Here is a 16,303-nt window from a genome sequence, read left to right as displayed (position 1 = left end):
AAAGCATGAAACTAATCAAAGATGGCATACAACCTACAACACACAGATGCTTTGCATGATCCACAGCAGCCTTCAGAAAAGCCAACAGCAACGTATGAAAAGCCAACAGTGGCACTGCAATGTAAACAAGCTTCAGCGAAGGAAAGGTAGCAAGACAACCATTTAACATACCCGTCCAACCTCCACCAGGTTGGTTACCATGACGATGCAAGCAGACTGCTCTTGCCAGATCATCCTCCAGAAGTCGTACACAGTCTCATGCACAGGACCTGCCAATCAACGTGCATATCAGTAAATCAGTTCTAGCAGTTCATTGACGGTCACTGATAACCATCACGACCGAGACTGGCGGTTATATCCGTGCCTGCTTGTGACATGTTCATATCGTTTTATCCCGAATGATCACGTTGGCATAAATCTTGTTCGATGTGAAATGTCTCACCTTGAGTGGCGATGTAGTGGCTTGGCCTCTGATAACCCTGAAACAGAAGCAGGAGGACACGGACATCACTGACTGTTCAGCAGAGAGGGGAAAAAAACAACAACTTTGCGAAGAGGCACAAAGCAGGAGCCGTCAACCCCAGGAAGTCTGCTTTATTGAACAGAGTCCTTGATCAAGACACACAGATTTTGCTTCGTTTTCAAGGGCCTCACGGAGAGATACAATCTCTTTGTGTTATGTAAAGTACATCAGGAGAGATGATAGAGAATGCGCATAATGCACAATCTGGGATAATTCATTCTCCACACAATCGCACTGATAAACATGTTTTAATGAATATTTACAGTTTCTCAATTAGAAATCCTGGGATCATTTCATATTCCTTTTTATATTCCTAATATCCAGGGCTTGAGAAATTATTCAACAAGCACAAGGCTTGCAAGTCACTGGTGTTCAGCAAACTAATAGCTACGGTCTGTTTCGCACTAAAATTGATCAGCGGAATATTCTGATCAGAGCTCATTCAGCTGGGTGAGGACACGCCAGAAAACTCTTCAAAAAGTCAACAAACATCAGCACCACATCGCAGCAATGACACAGTAGGCCTCCTCCAAGCATATGGGGACAAGAGTAGGGCAGATCGACAAGCTGGATGAGAATGAGATGGCAAAAAGGCAATGGACTCGAGCGTGGGGGGGGGGGGGGGGGGGGGGGGGGCACCGGACCACAACTTAAAATCGATGGATAGAACAATGACAACATGAGGGGCAGGGGGGGATGACATCACATGCACCTCCATGCAAGATGTCAGTTAGCGAACCATAGGTGAACCGCGGGGAGAGGGGAGGGGGGGCATTAAGGGTGATGTGGGGGGAGGGGGCAGGGTTGTTTTGGGGAGAGGGGCGGGCGATTCTCTACAGTGATACTTACATCCCTGTACAGCCATATCTACAGCCCACAAAATCATAGGCAGAGTGAAAGAAAGCACAACAGATGTCAGTGAGTACAAGCACTTCGAACAAGGAGGAGAAAAGAAAAAAAGCTGTATTCATATTGTTGACAAAGGGCATGCATAGAAGGCCTCACATACGAGAGAAGGAGAGATGCTTCTCACACGTTCGCCAATGGAGGAGGCATCGCCACTTACGTCAATGTAGTTGGCGTTTATGTAGTCGGAGGAGGGGTCGTCTTCCATTGGCTGGAGAATGACTCTAGAATGATCATCTACAACAGGAAACGTGTTAGTCTACTCAGACCCATCTGTTCATTCATATGCCATCTAGACACTTTAAGAAGCAAAATCTTTACAAAATCAAATCAAAACCTATTTTATATGAAATAATAAATATGTCCAGATGCTATTCTATTGTACAGTATCATATAGTATATTATGGTACTGTATGGTACACCATAACATGTCTATGGTATAGCAATAGAATAGTATATAGTGTAGTATGAACTTATATCCTATACTGAAATTGAGATGATAAAGTGAATGTAAAAGACTATTGTTAACAGGATGCACCACTTGAGGCCTAAGGGGGAGGGGCTTTCTGAACTCGTCGTGACACACTGGAGGTGAGACTTACAGGCGATGATGTTTCCATAGCGATTCTTGGTTCTGTTTTGCTCTTTTTTTGCCACGTCCCAGGAAGCAGACTGGCCCTCAAAAAAACTCTGCACAAAAAAAGAAAGAAAAGAAAAGAAAAGAAAAGAAAGTGAGACCAATCTGATCACCACCTGACCCATCTGATCAGTCAAGATGACTTCGCTATGCCTGGTAAGGCAGAATCTGACTGCATTGGACATCCAAGGGTTATTGATCACTTTATCAATTCAGCGATTGAGACGGGGAACAGCCGGGTGCAGTAAAATGTTTAGCACTGAAAAGGACACCTCTCACACTAAAACACACTCTGCTGAAGGGGTCGTCTAAAGGTAGATCCTGGCATGTTGCTAGATCATTCAAGCTTTGACGCTACGTTGGCTCCAATCGCCTGAACCCTCTTCCTTGGTGTCGAAGAGGCATCAGATTTTTTTTTCTCTCTAATCCTCTGCCATTTTGCGAGGTCTCATTTTCAAGTGCGCTCAATTTTCTCCTCCATCATCCCGGTCCTATTCATCTTCTACCGGGTGCAAGCCGTGCCATTAATTTGTTATGGAATTAAAATGGAACGATTAAAGCGTAATCACATTAATGGAGTCTAATTTAATCCTCATTAAGCCCAACTGTCTATGGAGCACCCGTGCCTCAGTGCCACACACACACACAGCCACACACACACAGAGACACGCGCACACACACACAGACAGAGACACGCGCACTGAGAGCCCAATTTTGAAGAAACTGTAACTGACAGCCCTGCAAAGGTGAATACACTGCAACAAACCGCATGCTTACAGGAAACGCATTCTCGGGAGGCCTTGTGGTCACGCACCCAAGTCACAGAAAACTAGCACACACCATCCAATCGCAGGAAGTGACATCACCTGCCATCTCCTGTCTCAACTTAACATGTACATACATGAGCTCTGTGTGGAGCCCTGTGACATCCTCATAACATTGCACTGCTATTGCAATCTGTAATGAGTCATATTGTAGAGGGCAAATGGCCACCATTAAGTTTGTATTGATGCCTGTAATCAAGCCCAATTACAGCCGTCTATTGATCTAACCGTCACTCAAAAACGCATTAAAACAACTGCTAAAGATAGTTAATTTAGATATAGTTATAGAATAGATATTAGAAATATAGTAATTTGTTTTCAGGCCGCATATTTATACCGTATTTAAAGTATTCAACAAAAATAAAAGTCTGGCCCGGGGGCGGTGTGTGGGCCGGGGCGATTACCTCGTACTCCTCCTTGAAGCCGTAGCTGTCGGAGGTCTTCATCAGGTTGATGTGCTGGAGCAGGTCGGCCACGCGGATGGCCGGGTGCAGCTGGCCCGTCTGGTAGGGCGACTCCGTGCCCTCGCAGTGGTAGCGCGGCACGTCCAGCAGACGACTGGACTCGGCCGCTGCCGCCGCCGTGTGATTCTCGTCTGGGGAGGGACAAAGCAAGACGGAGCTTGACTACACAGAGGCTTGAGGAGGGACAAAACATGTGGGTTCTGCTGTGCAGATGAGGTGCAGTAGTTAGCGCTGTAAGCTCCACTTTCAAGAGCTTTAAAAAGACAAACTACTGCTAAAACAAGTAGCCATTGTCTCACAGACACAAGTGTTCTTGCACTAAGCCTGAATTAGGATGATGGCCAAAGTTGGCCACTGAGATGGTGGCCAAATGTTTAAGGTGATCTGTACATCATCATCACCAAAATGTAATGACTAGAGGTATAAGACAGGGAACATATATACTGTAGCACTATGTTCACAAATGCCCCAAGATTAGATCAGTGCGTCTGCGTGTACAGTGTTTCTTCTTAGCTGAGAGGATCATAATGTTCTTCTTCTGCAGCCAGGCTAGGACGTGAGGGACTGCCCCACTGTGTCTAAAGGTGGTAGCATACTCCTCCGTGCACATATGTTGGGAAGCACCCGACACCCCCTCAAATGCTGCGTTGATGACACAGTTCTCGTGGGTCACAGACACAGGACCATATTCGGGCCCTCACAGGTGGGCTGCCTATGGAGGCCATTTTCTGTAGAATGGACGCGGCTCCACACACCCAGAAATGAGATTTCAAGACCAATATTGATCAGGGTTGTTGAGGTGGGGGCGTCAAGCCTCCATGACTCTCTGTACAGCCCCAAAAAGGGGATAGGAGGGCCAGTCACAAAGGAATGCACCATGGAATTCAGAAAGTCTGAGAGGGAAAGACCAGTTCCCATCTCTGTCATGCCTTTAATGCCTTATCTGGGGGGCATTAAACCATGACCTGCCCTTTATCCAGGCGTCAGAGTGTGTGTGTGTGTGTGTGTGTGTTTTGTGTGTGTGAGAATCTGTGTGTATGTGTATGTGTGTGTGAGAATCTGTGTGTATGTGTAGGTGTGTGTGTGTGTGTGTGTCTGTATGTGTGTGTGTGTATACACATCTGTGTGTACTGTATGTACTTGAAAACGCATTAAACCATGACCAGCCCTTTCTACGTGTGTGTGTGTGTGTGTGTGTGTGTGTGTGTGTGTGTGTGTGTGTGTGTGTGTGTGTGTGTGTGTGTGTGTGTGTGTGTGTGTGTGTGTGTGTGTATCCTGTATATCAAGCAGTTGAGAACACACAGTGACTGGGACCTACGGTACGTTTTAAAATGGACATCTTTAATCTTTCTTGGAATACTGGGAGGTGTGTTTGTATGTCTGTGTATGTGTGTGTGTGTGTGTGTGTGTGTGTGTGTGTGTGTGTGTGTGTGTGTGTGTGTGTGTGGGCTTCGTGAGTTGGCCAGGTTATCTGCTGGCTGGATTTATGGCCTATAAACCCCCTGGCTGGACCCACACGGCCGTCGTCCCATTACCCAGTGAGCCGTGGGCCCTGGGGCTTTTCTGCTCGGCTAGGCCCTGAGCAATGGCCACCAGCCCCCCCATGCATCTCAGCAGGCCCCGCACACACACACACACACTCTTTTAACAGCTCACAAGGCCATTTAACATGTGGCCCTGATAGCACTCCAGTCTAGAGGAAATCTGGCTCCGATCCTGCAGATCAGGGATGGATCTGTTCCAGGGTGTGCTTTTCTGAATTCAGTCTCGAGCAAAGGAGGAGAATATGAAGATGTCCACTAGCGAGCTCAAGTGTGCACACGACATACATCCACACATACTGTATATACACACACACACTTTTTTTCTGAGGAAGCAAAACGTATATTTGAATGTGATGTGTTGTAGGGGCTTGATAATGCAGCTGTTTCAAGAAAATGTAGAAATTGAAATGAGAATATCTCACACACTATTTCGACTTACCAGTTATGGGCACTTTCAATGATAGCAGCAAAGGAGGAGAGAAAACAATTTTTAAAACACACATTATTGGAAAGCCAAACGCCAAAAGGTATTCCCTGCCGTTTTACTGAACATTGCAATGACACACAACACTATGGAGGGGGCACTGCAACTAAAATGAAAGCACAAGCTACAGGTAGAACTAAAGGAAAACCACACACACACACACACACACACACACACACACAAAACTATGGAGCACTGGATGAAAGGGGAAGACTTCAGCATGCTACCTAGGGCGCTTCCACAGAGCGGTGATTGACAGGACCTATTACAATGCACGGACGGGCAGGTCTACGCTGATGCCAAGCAATCATCAGCCCTCGGAGGTCTGTGAGGTTTGGCGACGCTTACAGAAGTTCAACAGCAGCGCTGCAGGCTACCCCTGGCACACTCATCTGCATGCTGTGCTTCTACATGCCTCTGCAAGCGTTGTTTAGCTGACTCATCCCACAACTGCACCGCCATCTCTATCAGGAGTTAAACACCCCTGCAAGACGACTTGCCAGGTGAAACAAAAGAATGATGAAAACGATTTAAACAGTTTCACTTAAGATTCTCTCCACATTACCAATCTGTCCTCTAGTACGTAATCGGGGTATTCACTCACAGAGATGAAGCAAGTGCAACAACTTAATATATGCTTTTTTTTATCTCTCTGTCTAGATCTGACCATGCTTAACCCTATGTGCCTGTCTACAGCACTGTGCTATCTTTGTTAATTGTCACATAAGTTATTACTCATCCAGAAATCTGTGTGTAGGTCTTTAGAGAAGACCAACAGCATTTGGTAATGCAAAGAGACAGACTGATGCGTTTATGCATTAACGGAACTTCACGCACAGCCTATTATGCACGACAGGACTCCGGTCCCAAACCTCCTGCTGCAGTCTGTTTCGTTTTTTATTCTCTCCTTCCACCGCGAGACACCTGACCCAAGGGGGTCCCCCCTCTCTCTCTCTGCACTGCTGGATGGCGATGAAGGACTAAAGTGGACAGCGGTGGTAAGCGTTCGCGAACTCCAACCTAAATCTAATGACATTTTTCCTCAAGGGCAAGAGCTGTGGTCTGTGAATGCTTAATTGGAATTGTGGTTGAAATGCTTCCCCCCGTTGTGTCGTGGAAGGTGGAAAAAAAGTCCCTAGTTCTCCCCCCTAATATCAGAAGGTCAATGTTTTTTGTCTGGAAATAAAAAACATGACTGTTTCTAATGCGCACTCAACTGACAGACAACAAATGGTCTACCAAAACCACAATGCATGCTAGACAACCAAAGGATGTGTGGGACACTACAAAGGCAGGTGACGAGAACGGGCAGCCAGACTCTCACCTAGCACGGCAGTCGGCACGAGCGGATCATTAGGCACTGTGGGGAAATAAAGGGTAAGAGGATGTTTTGATAAAAAATAAAAGTCCTCATCCTGGCAAAGATGGGGGGAGCTGAATGACAAAGACCATAGTTCACCTCAACAGTTACATTGGAATAAGTGTTTCAATGCCTTTCTTTATGGAACCTACAGGAAGCCCACAAAATGGCACTTAAAGCCATCAGAAATATGACTAAAAGGCAATTTAAAACTTCAATCATCATCCTGGCAAATTTGCAGCTAAAGAAAGAACAAAAAAAGATGTTATTAACTATTCGCAGACTGGCTGAGAAAATGGCAATCACTGTAGAAAGACAGAGAAAAAAATCCAGACGGAAACTCAAGCAGCTGGGTAATTTTGAGTGGGTGCTCGCTTCATGTGAAGTGATTACTAATAACGTAACCATGGCTGTGCCATCTGCAGTTGAAACGTTTGCAAAAATGTAATCAAGACGTTTCTCTTAATGGTAAGAAGTGACGATAACTATAACCTTTCAAGACCGCAGAAAGCATTAAAAAAAAAAAAGTTATACAGTACGAGAAATCTGATAGATAAAACAGAAAAGGCTGGCAGCTTTAAGGTCTCCTTCTATGACAAAGAGACGATGCCTTTGAAAGGCAACTGAACCCCTCTCTAAGGGCCACTTCCCAGCTGACCTCTCCTGACGTGTTTGTTGTTGATTTTTTCCCACTGTAAGAGTCTCAGGGGCCCCGTCCCAGGGACTGCTTCCCACACATATCAGGTGTCCGGTGTCGGGCCGGCCGGGGCGGGAGTCGGAGACGGGCTACTTACACCTGTTGCTGAAGTTGTGCGAGTCCATGAACGTGACCGACATGGGGTCCTCGGCGTGCATGGTGCTCTGGTCGGCGTAGCTCCGGTCCATGGCGTTGACCATGTGGGTCATCTCCTGCCGGGTGCTGCCGATGGCGTCTTTGCGCTTCTTGGCCAGTTTCCTGTGAGGTTAGACGGCGAGCTTTAAAAACAGGCAAATTCACCGTGGCATTAAGAGCCAGGAAGTAAAAGGACAAACAAAGGAACACCACCGACACCAATTCTGAACAAACAGTCAAAGAGGAAAGAGAAGAGGTGTGACTCCGAAGGAACGTTTATTTCCATCACAACAAATTATCCTAAGGATATCCTAATATCCTAATATCCTAAGGAATTTACCTACATCTATATGACTATCCTTGACTCAGGATTTACTCCTCAGAAAGTTTCCTGAGAATTCAATACCTTTAGAGCCAATTTAGAGCCCTCTTTCCCCTGTCGAAACCTTGTCCCAAAAAAGAGTTTACCATCCTTCTCCCCAAACTTTACAAAAAATGCATTTTAATGTCACTTTCAGCCACAAGACTGAACTCCATCAGTTTCCTTCTCTCTTTCCATTGCACACAAATCACATTTATGACATGTTTACTGACAATGTGCCAGCTCCACTCTAGCGGCTATGCTTTCGAGACCGTGTTCAGTGCTGGGACTCCGGGAGGCTCTTGGCTGCAGTCGATTTACAACGTGCTTAAGTCATGCCTGTTTGGCCCAGTCCACAGAGCCAAAGTCAGAGCTGGCAGAGACGAAGAGCAAATTGCACCCAGGGAACGAGTCGTCCCATGATAAGGGAAACAGATGGATAGGCCCAAATTGTGTCATTTTATGCCTTCCTCTCGCAAAGACAATTATCTCCCGGATATAAGCTATTTCCGCCGATCACCTTGTTTAAATGACACACAAATAGGCATGCGAGGATGAATTCGTTACACAAAAGAAACAACTAGAGAATTATTTGGGCTCCGAACTGTATCTCGCAATAACCAACTCCCGGGAAAACAGCGTGGTTCCTGCCACCCCATTGTTAGGACTGACACCACATCTAAAAGTAATTATTGTGAAATTCCTCTTACGGTGCTCTGCATTTCCAATGGAAAAAAAAAAAGCCTTTCAACATAATTCAAGAATAATTGTCCCCGTTTCACACTGGGCATACCAGTTCTAACTTCCAGTCTTTTTCTGCCCTCTCAAACGACTTCATTTCCTGCCAGCAGATAGAGAGGACAATGTTCCTCTTATCAAAAGCCCATAAAAATCCTGACTACCTCCTGCACCAGATGGCAGCCGCGGTCGGAGCGGAACTGGGCCAAATGTGCCCTGGGGTTGGTGGCCTCTATCGAGATAAGTGGGACCCCTGAGCTTCCTTCTGAAACGGAATGTTTATCATCTCACCCCCCCACTCCCCTCAGCCTCTCGAAGTGACTGTGTGGCACGACTCTAATGGCGGGAATGGAGCCTCATGAGGTGAGATGTTACATGAGGGTGGTGAACACAAAGATGGAAAGAGACGAGGAACTGAGCGGAGAGTGTGTGTGTGCGTGCGGACACATACACACACACACACACACACGGGGTGGTGGTCCGGCCTCCCCATACAAACACACACACGCACACACGCGCACACCTTCCCCTTGAGCACCCCTTCAGTGTTTCCACTGATCACGGCAGGCACGGCGCCTCCCAAACACCTCCAGTGAGAGCGGAAACATGGCCGCCGCCGCCTCAGCATGACCGCTAGTGCTTATCAGATCAGCAGATCAACACGGTGGGGAGATGGCTGGCAACTCTTTCAGGGAGGAGGAGCGAGAGAGATGAGAGAGAAAGAGAGAGAGAGAGAGAGAGAGAGAGAGAGAGAGAGAGGTGTGAGTGTGTGTGTGTGTGTGTGTGGGGGGGGGGGGGGGGGGGGGGGGGCGAGAGAGAAAGAGAGAGTGAAGGAGAGAGAGAGAAAGAGAGGGCAACACCTGTTGTACACTACCCTCTTCACCTAATGCCAGTAAAATCACAGAGGCCATCGGGCATTAATCGAGAAGGAAATAAACAGTTCAATTGCGTAGCCATTGCGGCACACAATTAACCCTCCAAGAACCAGTGGGTGGCCTGTGCAGCTTCAGTGAATGGAAAGATGGATGGAAAGAATGTGAGCAACTGACACACACGCACACACACACACATACACACATACACACCCACCCACATGCAACACAAGAAAGAAACAAAAAGGAGAGAGAAAAGAAAACACAGGACACAAGTGCAGCATTCTTTTTTCAAATCACACCGCTTTGGTTATGATGACTTGGAATAAGCAGGAGAGTTGGAGCTGGTCAATGGCAATGCAATTAGGTCTCAAAGAGTGTCTGAGCACTGTGCGTTTTCACTTGAAAAAAGGATACTGCATCTTTAAAACACTACAGAACTAAACCAAAGACGGGTGCAAAAAACCCTCATTTGTCTGTTCAGATTTTTTTTTGCTGTTTTTTTTTTGGTTTTGTTTTTTGTTTTTTTTTTTACTTACAGGTAGTATGAATAAGAATAGTAGCTCCTCCTGGCAAGCAAATCAGAGACAGCAAGATAAAGAAATACTGATGAATGCAAAGTGGGAATCAGTTGTAATCAAATAAGAAGCAGAAAGAAGGTGTGCCAGTCAAACAAATGTCTTTCTTGATGTTTTTCTTTTCTTTTTTTGATGTTGTTGTGGCATTCCATTTCCCATGCATCGTGTGCTATATTAATCTTTAATTTCTTTTATTGATTATTAATATTTGTTCAGCATGCAGTTTCTTTTGGAGATCCTCTTTTGCGAAAATGATGCTAAATAAAATGAAATAATTAATGCATGCATCTGTCAGTTGATTAGGAATTGTGGCTGATCATGTCTTCATGCACTGCCTATTGCATCTTATAGAGCTCAAACCAGTGACGTGTTGTGTGAAGAGAACATAATATGTGTGCAAGATGAACGTATAAACTATATCAGAAAGTGGAGTATGTATCAACATAGCTGAAACAAAAGATGTTGCAAATCAAATCATAAGACATCTACTACCTGCAAAACAAGCAATGTCATAAACCACCATTTTAAAGATGCAGTATCTGGTTTTTGTTCAGAATATTTGTACAATCTCAAACAGGAGATGTCACCTTAGGTCATCCCGGTGGAACAAGCCTCATTGTCAGCACATTTCTTTTCACATGTTTTACAATCCACCCACTTTAACAATGGCAGGGTGTGTATGCATATTCAACAGAACATAGAAATATAGAACACAACACAAGCAAATGAAAATGTGTCCACATTTCCCACCGCTCTCAGATGTTGCCCAAATGCTATCATCCTGATCTTAAACATGTATTGATTTAAGGCAGAGGGAAATATGGCAAATGGCTTTAAAGATTTCTGCTAAAAGGAATCACACATTTCACACAGCGAAACATAATGAGGGCATTTCACTAAGCTGTCAGAAACCAATTTAAAAGCAGAACCTTGCAAGGCTCCAGAATAAAGTCTTATTTCCTTCCAAAAAAAAAGAAAAGAAAACATGCAATCTATATATTGCCCCTTTTACCGAGCCCATTACACCTAAGACACATATTAGGCCAACCATTGTTCCACAATGAAGTGCACTGAAGCAAAGCCCCTGGGTTCACCTGCTGACTTGAGTATTAAGCTCAACTTAACTACATTTCACGTCCCCCTCTTCCTACCCCAGCAAACAGACACACACATCTCTCTCTCTCTCACACACACACACACACACACACACACACACACACACACACACACATTAATGGTATTGAGAATTCAATAACCATCAGTTGTTCTAATCCATTCCAACAGGATTAGTGGATTACGCCTCATTAGAGCTCAAATGTCCCCTGCGGCTCAAAATGACACCCTTTCTCCCCGTCTGAAATTACAAACCGGGAGACTATCCAGAAAAATAATAATAAAAAAAATCTAAAACAAGAACTAAAAACTAAAAGAGCACATGACGCCATGACACTCTCACCAGCACTGTAAGCAACGCCCGGTTCTCTTTCTCAACGGCCATCACTTAAAACACACACTAGCGTCACATCACTTTTCAGGAGCCACGTGTAAAAAAGGGGCTCGTGCATTTCTCCTGGTGCAAGCTCACTCTGACGGCAGCCGAGCGCTGCCGTGTGGCCTTGACGGAGTGGCTCAGACATGATGCGTTTGAGCAAAGAAGTGATCAGCAAGACATATGGGTGAAGCTCCAAAGCGCTCCCACCGCACACATAATCCTAACGACGCCATAACACTGCACACGGGGAGCCCACACTAGAGAGAGAGAGAGGGAGAGAGGACGTCTGGAGAAGAGTGATGAGAAAAGAGAAAAAAGAACAACAGAGAGAAAGAGAGAGAGAGAGCAAAGCAAAGAGGTGACAGTGAAGACACTGCGAAGACTAAGGGTAGGGGGGGTCTGAGAAAGAAACAAGAGAGCAAGAGAGAGAGAGAGAAAGAGAGGAAGAGACAATGTGACACATTATGAGACTGAAGTGAACAGAGAGAGAGTGAAAGAGAGAAAGAGAAAGAGAAAGACAGACAGAGGAAGAGACAACGTGATGTGTTATGAGAGAGATGAACAGAGAGAAGGAGAGAGGGAGAGAGAAAGAGAAAGAGAGAGAGAGAGAACAAGTGAGTGAGTGAAAAAGACGAGCCAGCGAGCGAGCAGTTGGCTCCAAACGAGCGGAGCGGCTTTTTAAATGATCCCCTAATTGGCAGAACATTGTGCGCGGCACAAGGCCTGCGCTGGCCATTAACATTCATTTGGGACGCTTCCTCACCGCCAGTCCCCGTGGCAGTCTGACTCGCCCCTCTGTTTTCATAGACGCCGCCGACAAGACAGGGGTGGGGGGGTGGGGGGGGGGCACGAGGTGGGGAGTTCGGGGAAGAGGGGGGGGCAGTGGGGGGCTGGAACCCACACAAAGCAAGCACACTCACAAATGGGCCCTAATGCAACCTCCACTAATGCTGAGCCACTTAATCAGATAGAGCACCCAGCGCTGTGAGCGCCACGCTTCTCAAACAAACAACGGAATGATGAAATAGCGGCTTTTGCTTTCGTTGTCGCCGGGGCGTGGAGACGCGCGAGTGAAAACTCGACTGCAGATGAGACGATGAGATCATAGTCGTTGGCGGTAATTACGTCCCAGCTCACTTTGGGGTGTTGAATATCATTGGTATCCAGGAGACTTACAGTAAGACACTATATAGATTTTCTCCAGCCAGACGGTGCTGAAAAGTCTACATTGCAATTACAGCTCTTGGCCACTGGATGGAGCCATTACTTGAGCAAAGAGTGTGCCACCGGACCTGTGTCTTATTTATTTATTTACATAGACACTTCAGTTGTTCAAGCAAATCCAACAACCAAACAGACAAGAAAAAAACAATCTGAATGTGAACCTATGGGCTCTAAAGGCATTGGTATTGGAGGGGTGGGGGGATGTTTGGGCGGTAGCAATTGATTTCTTCCTCCTCCAGTGCAATTTCAATTCCTCCCCGGAGAAAATGCTCAGACCGCGTCGGCGCTCCCAAAACATTCATCAGGTTGGAAAACAGCTCACCTTTTCTCCATGTTCATTACGGGAACGCCACATCGGAGCGGAGCAAACGGGAAGAGGGATCAATAGGCACGGCTCACAGAGTAATTACAGCGGGGCCAACGTTTAGTTTCCACGCTACCGGCTCGACCTGCTCTTTGATCCTTACACGGTGTTGCCGCGGATAACTGGCTCTTCTCTCGCTCACGCACACACAAATATGGACATGTTTACATGAGCCCAGAACTTGGCCAATGAACATATAAACACACACACACACACACACACACACACACACACACACACACACACTTGTGATTCTATGATCTGACTTTCATGCCGCTGTGGCAACTGAGAGAGGAGCATAGAGATGCAGGCAGATTATAATCTTCTCAGGCAAATGACTAGATCAAACGAGCCGCTGCAGCGATGGACATGATTTGTTTTTCTGTGTTTTAGAGAATGGCTGCGAGTGTGTGCTGTGTTCTGGAGGGACGCTATGGTGAAATGGAGGAATGAGACGAAGATTCCACTCACAACCAAATCGGTGGGCAGGAGAGGCAACTTAACAACTGCAACTCATTTCGTAAACCACTGAAATTTAGAGACGTTTACGTGGTCTTTTCAACCTCCTAAAATCCAAACCAAAGCCAACTGAAATCAAAACATGTTTAAGCTTGTGAACGGATGATTTGAATGAAAACATCTACACTAACTACATTGGACACAACTGCTACATTACTCTTCTTGACACTTTGAACCTCAAAAATTAAAACTTCACCTCATTCTACATATAAAAACGGTGCTTGGGAAATATTTACACATTCTAATAAGAACAATAATAATAATACAAAAAAACTTAATACAGAATAAACCACTACATTACATGACATGGGACATTACTGAACAGGTATAACAGCTTTCTGCCTGAAGGTTTTGCCTTCCTCACATTCTCCATAGGTCTCCATGGACACAGAGCTATGACCAGAGGGTTTGATGGAGAGGCTGAACTAAGTTAGAGAAAGAGGAGGAGGTGGAGGTGGAGGTGGAGGTGGTGGTGATGATGTGTCAGAGAGGGAAGAATAGAGGGATTCTTCTGAGAGCTGTGAGATGCAGGTAAGATGCTCGCCTCCAAGTCTTCCATCTCTGTGCCCTTGACCTGTGTGTGTGTGTGTGTGTGTGTGTGTGTGTGTGTGTGTGTGTGTTTGAGTGTGTGTGTCAATGCAGTGTTCAAAGTATGATTGATTGAGTATTGCGCATAGGGAGTGTGTGTGTGTGTGTGTGTGTGTGTGTGTGTGTGTGTGTGTGTGTGTGTGTGGTAGGTGCATATTTGTTGGCTTCTCCATCCAGCCATCATCCCCATTTCAACCTGTCTACTGCAAGCACCAGTGTAGTCAAGACAGCCAGCCTGGAGAGCTCTTCCACCCCCTCCTCCTCCTCCTCCTTCTCCTCCTCCTCCTCTTCCTCCTCCTCCTCCAGCAGGCCTCCTCTCCCCCCTCTGAGCACCCCTGCTAGTCCCTAGCCTTGATGGAGGGATGGTGAGGAGGATGCGCATGGGTATGTGTGGAATGCCTGTATGCCTGCAGTGGGTGGTGAAAGAGCAACAACAGCAACAACACCACCACCAACAACCACAACAACAACAACAACATCAACCACAACAACAACAATCACCAACACAATCACGGTCAACTACGGCACAAAAACTCCAATCGGTCACCGCGTGCCAGCGACACCAAGGACCAGTGCTGACCCTTACCTCTTCTTGACCAGCAGGATGGCCACCAGGACCAGCAGGATGAAGACCAGCACCCCGGCACTGATGCCAGCGATCTTCACCACCCGGTCCGTCTGCTTGGCCGGGTCGGGGATCACCTCTGGCTCCTCCGTGGCTCCTGATGGACAAACGTCGAGAAAAAAAGATGACTCTTCAAACATTTTACACTTTTAAATGGTTAAAAATACTTAGCACCGTTTTTTTTTTCTTCTTCTTTTTATTTTCAGAACAGCAAAAGAAAGTTGGAAAATGACTCTTTGTTCCCGATGGTTAAACTTGAGAATTGAACCGGTGGCATTTCCGCGCTGGCCATGTTTTATTTGAACTGCTGTATCTACTGACAGTTGACCTACAGCAGTCACACTTACTGTAGAAGACCTTATAAAGGACACATTACAGTGTTGTGTCATTTCACCCTGGTGTGACCAGGCACTTCCAATTACGCAACATTCAAATGTTAAAAAACATAACCTCACTTTGGTTGAACTTTGGTTCAACTTTACACGGCAAGAGAGGCCTGACCGTGAGGGGGGGGAAAGAAAGCAGTGCTTTTATGCATAGAACATTCAAGTGTCCTCAACACTCCACTGTTCACAACGCCTTGTCGACCACAACATGAACCGCTGTGAATATTCCACTGAATTCACACACGCTCCTCCATGCAGAAGGAAATGCATTACAGCAACAGCAAAAAAATAAAATAATAAATAAAACAAACAAACAAACAAACACACACACGGACACACACACACACACGGACATGGGGTGACAAACAGGCTAAACCATCTCAGACATATTACACAAGAGTGCTGTTGCACTCTCAGGGACATTGATGGTATGCAGCTTAAAGAGCACAAGATTGCAAAGCCAGGGCCACCGATTACAAAGTAGGTCCCATTTCTTAACACAAAGCCCTCTGGGAAAGCCAAAGTACGCATCTATTTTTCCTTAGGAAAAAGCCATTACATTAAAAAATGGCTCAGCATACACATATCATATAGATTATCCAATATCTATACTACCATAAACATGCTCATAATAATAATAATAATGCCTTCATATTTTCTATATGTTCCTGACCTACTGTAGTAGTTACTGGAATTGGTGCAGGTAGTGGAGGTCACATTAAGGCTCACATTGTTCCTGGATAAGATCCCAAATGCTCTTATCTCATAAAAAAAAAGCCAACCATTACCGGGGCCTCACATACAGTCCACGGACCGATATGCTGAAATGGAGGATTTGCTGTATGAGTTGCTTGCTCTCTGTGGCCAGTAAAAAGGCCTGCATCGACAATCACATGGACGTTTATAATCCTGGAATGGCCACCCTGTGGTCATAGCAGAGGCCTCTGTGGGCCATCGGACACAAGGCTGACACTCCCACCCC

General features: G+C 45.9%; 1 protein-coding gene across 4 annotated transcripts in view; it reads right to left on the bottom strand.

The window, feature by feature from the left end:
• The window catches only part of ptprk (protein tyrosine phosphatase receptor type K), a 131,920-nt gene that overhangs the window by 10,020 nt on the left and 105,597 nt on the right, over window positions 1-16,303 (bottom strand). Inside the window, exons 14-22 of one of the 4 annotated variants that reach the window (XM_062550102.1) lie at window positions 14,897-15,032; window positions 10,085-10,114; window positions 7,537-7,697; window positions 3,295-3,485; window positions 2,032-2,119; window positions 1,590-1,666; window positions 1,373-1,390; window positions 443-479; window positions 172-269 (exon numbers count right to left, since the gene is read on the bottom strand). In XM_062550102.1, coding sequence (XP_062406086.1) covers window positions 172-269; window positions 443-479; window positions 1,373-1,390; window positions 1,590-1,666; window positions 2,032-2,119; window positions 3,295-3,485; window positions 7,537-7,697; window positions 10,085-10,114; window positions 14,897-15,032 — 836 coding nt within the window. The remainder of the gene's footprint in view (window positions 1-171; window positions 270-442; window positions 480-1,372; window positions 1,391-1,589; window positions 1,667-2,031; window positions 2,120-3,294; window positions 3,486-7,536; window positions 7,698-10,084; window positions 10,115-14,896; window positions 15,033-16,303) is intronic. The other 3 variants (XM_062550103.1, XM_062550104.1, XM_062550105.1) reach the window with 3 other exon arrangements.

The sequence above is a fragment of the Sardina pilchardus genome, chromosome 12 (genome assembly GCF_963854185.1).
Source record: "Sardina pilchardus chromosome 12, fSarPil1.1, whole genome shotgun sequence".
Lineage (NCBI taxonomy): Eukaryota > Metazoa > Chordata > Actinopteri > Clupeiformes > Clupeidae > Sardina > Sardina pilchardus.
Note: the sequence above shows the minus strand (reverse complement) of the source record. Positions and strands in the feature narration are given on the sequence as shown.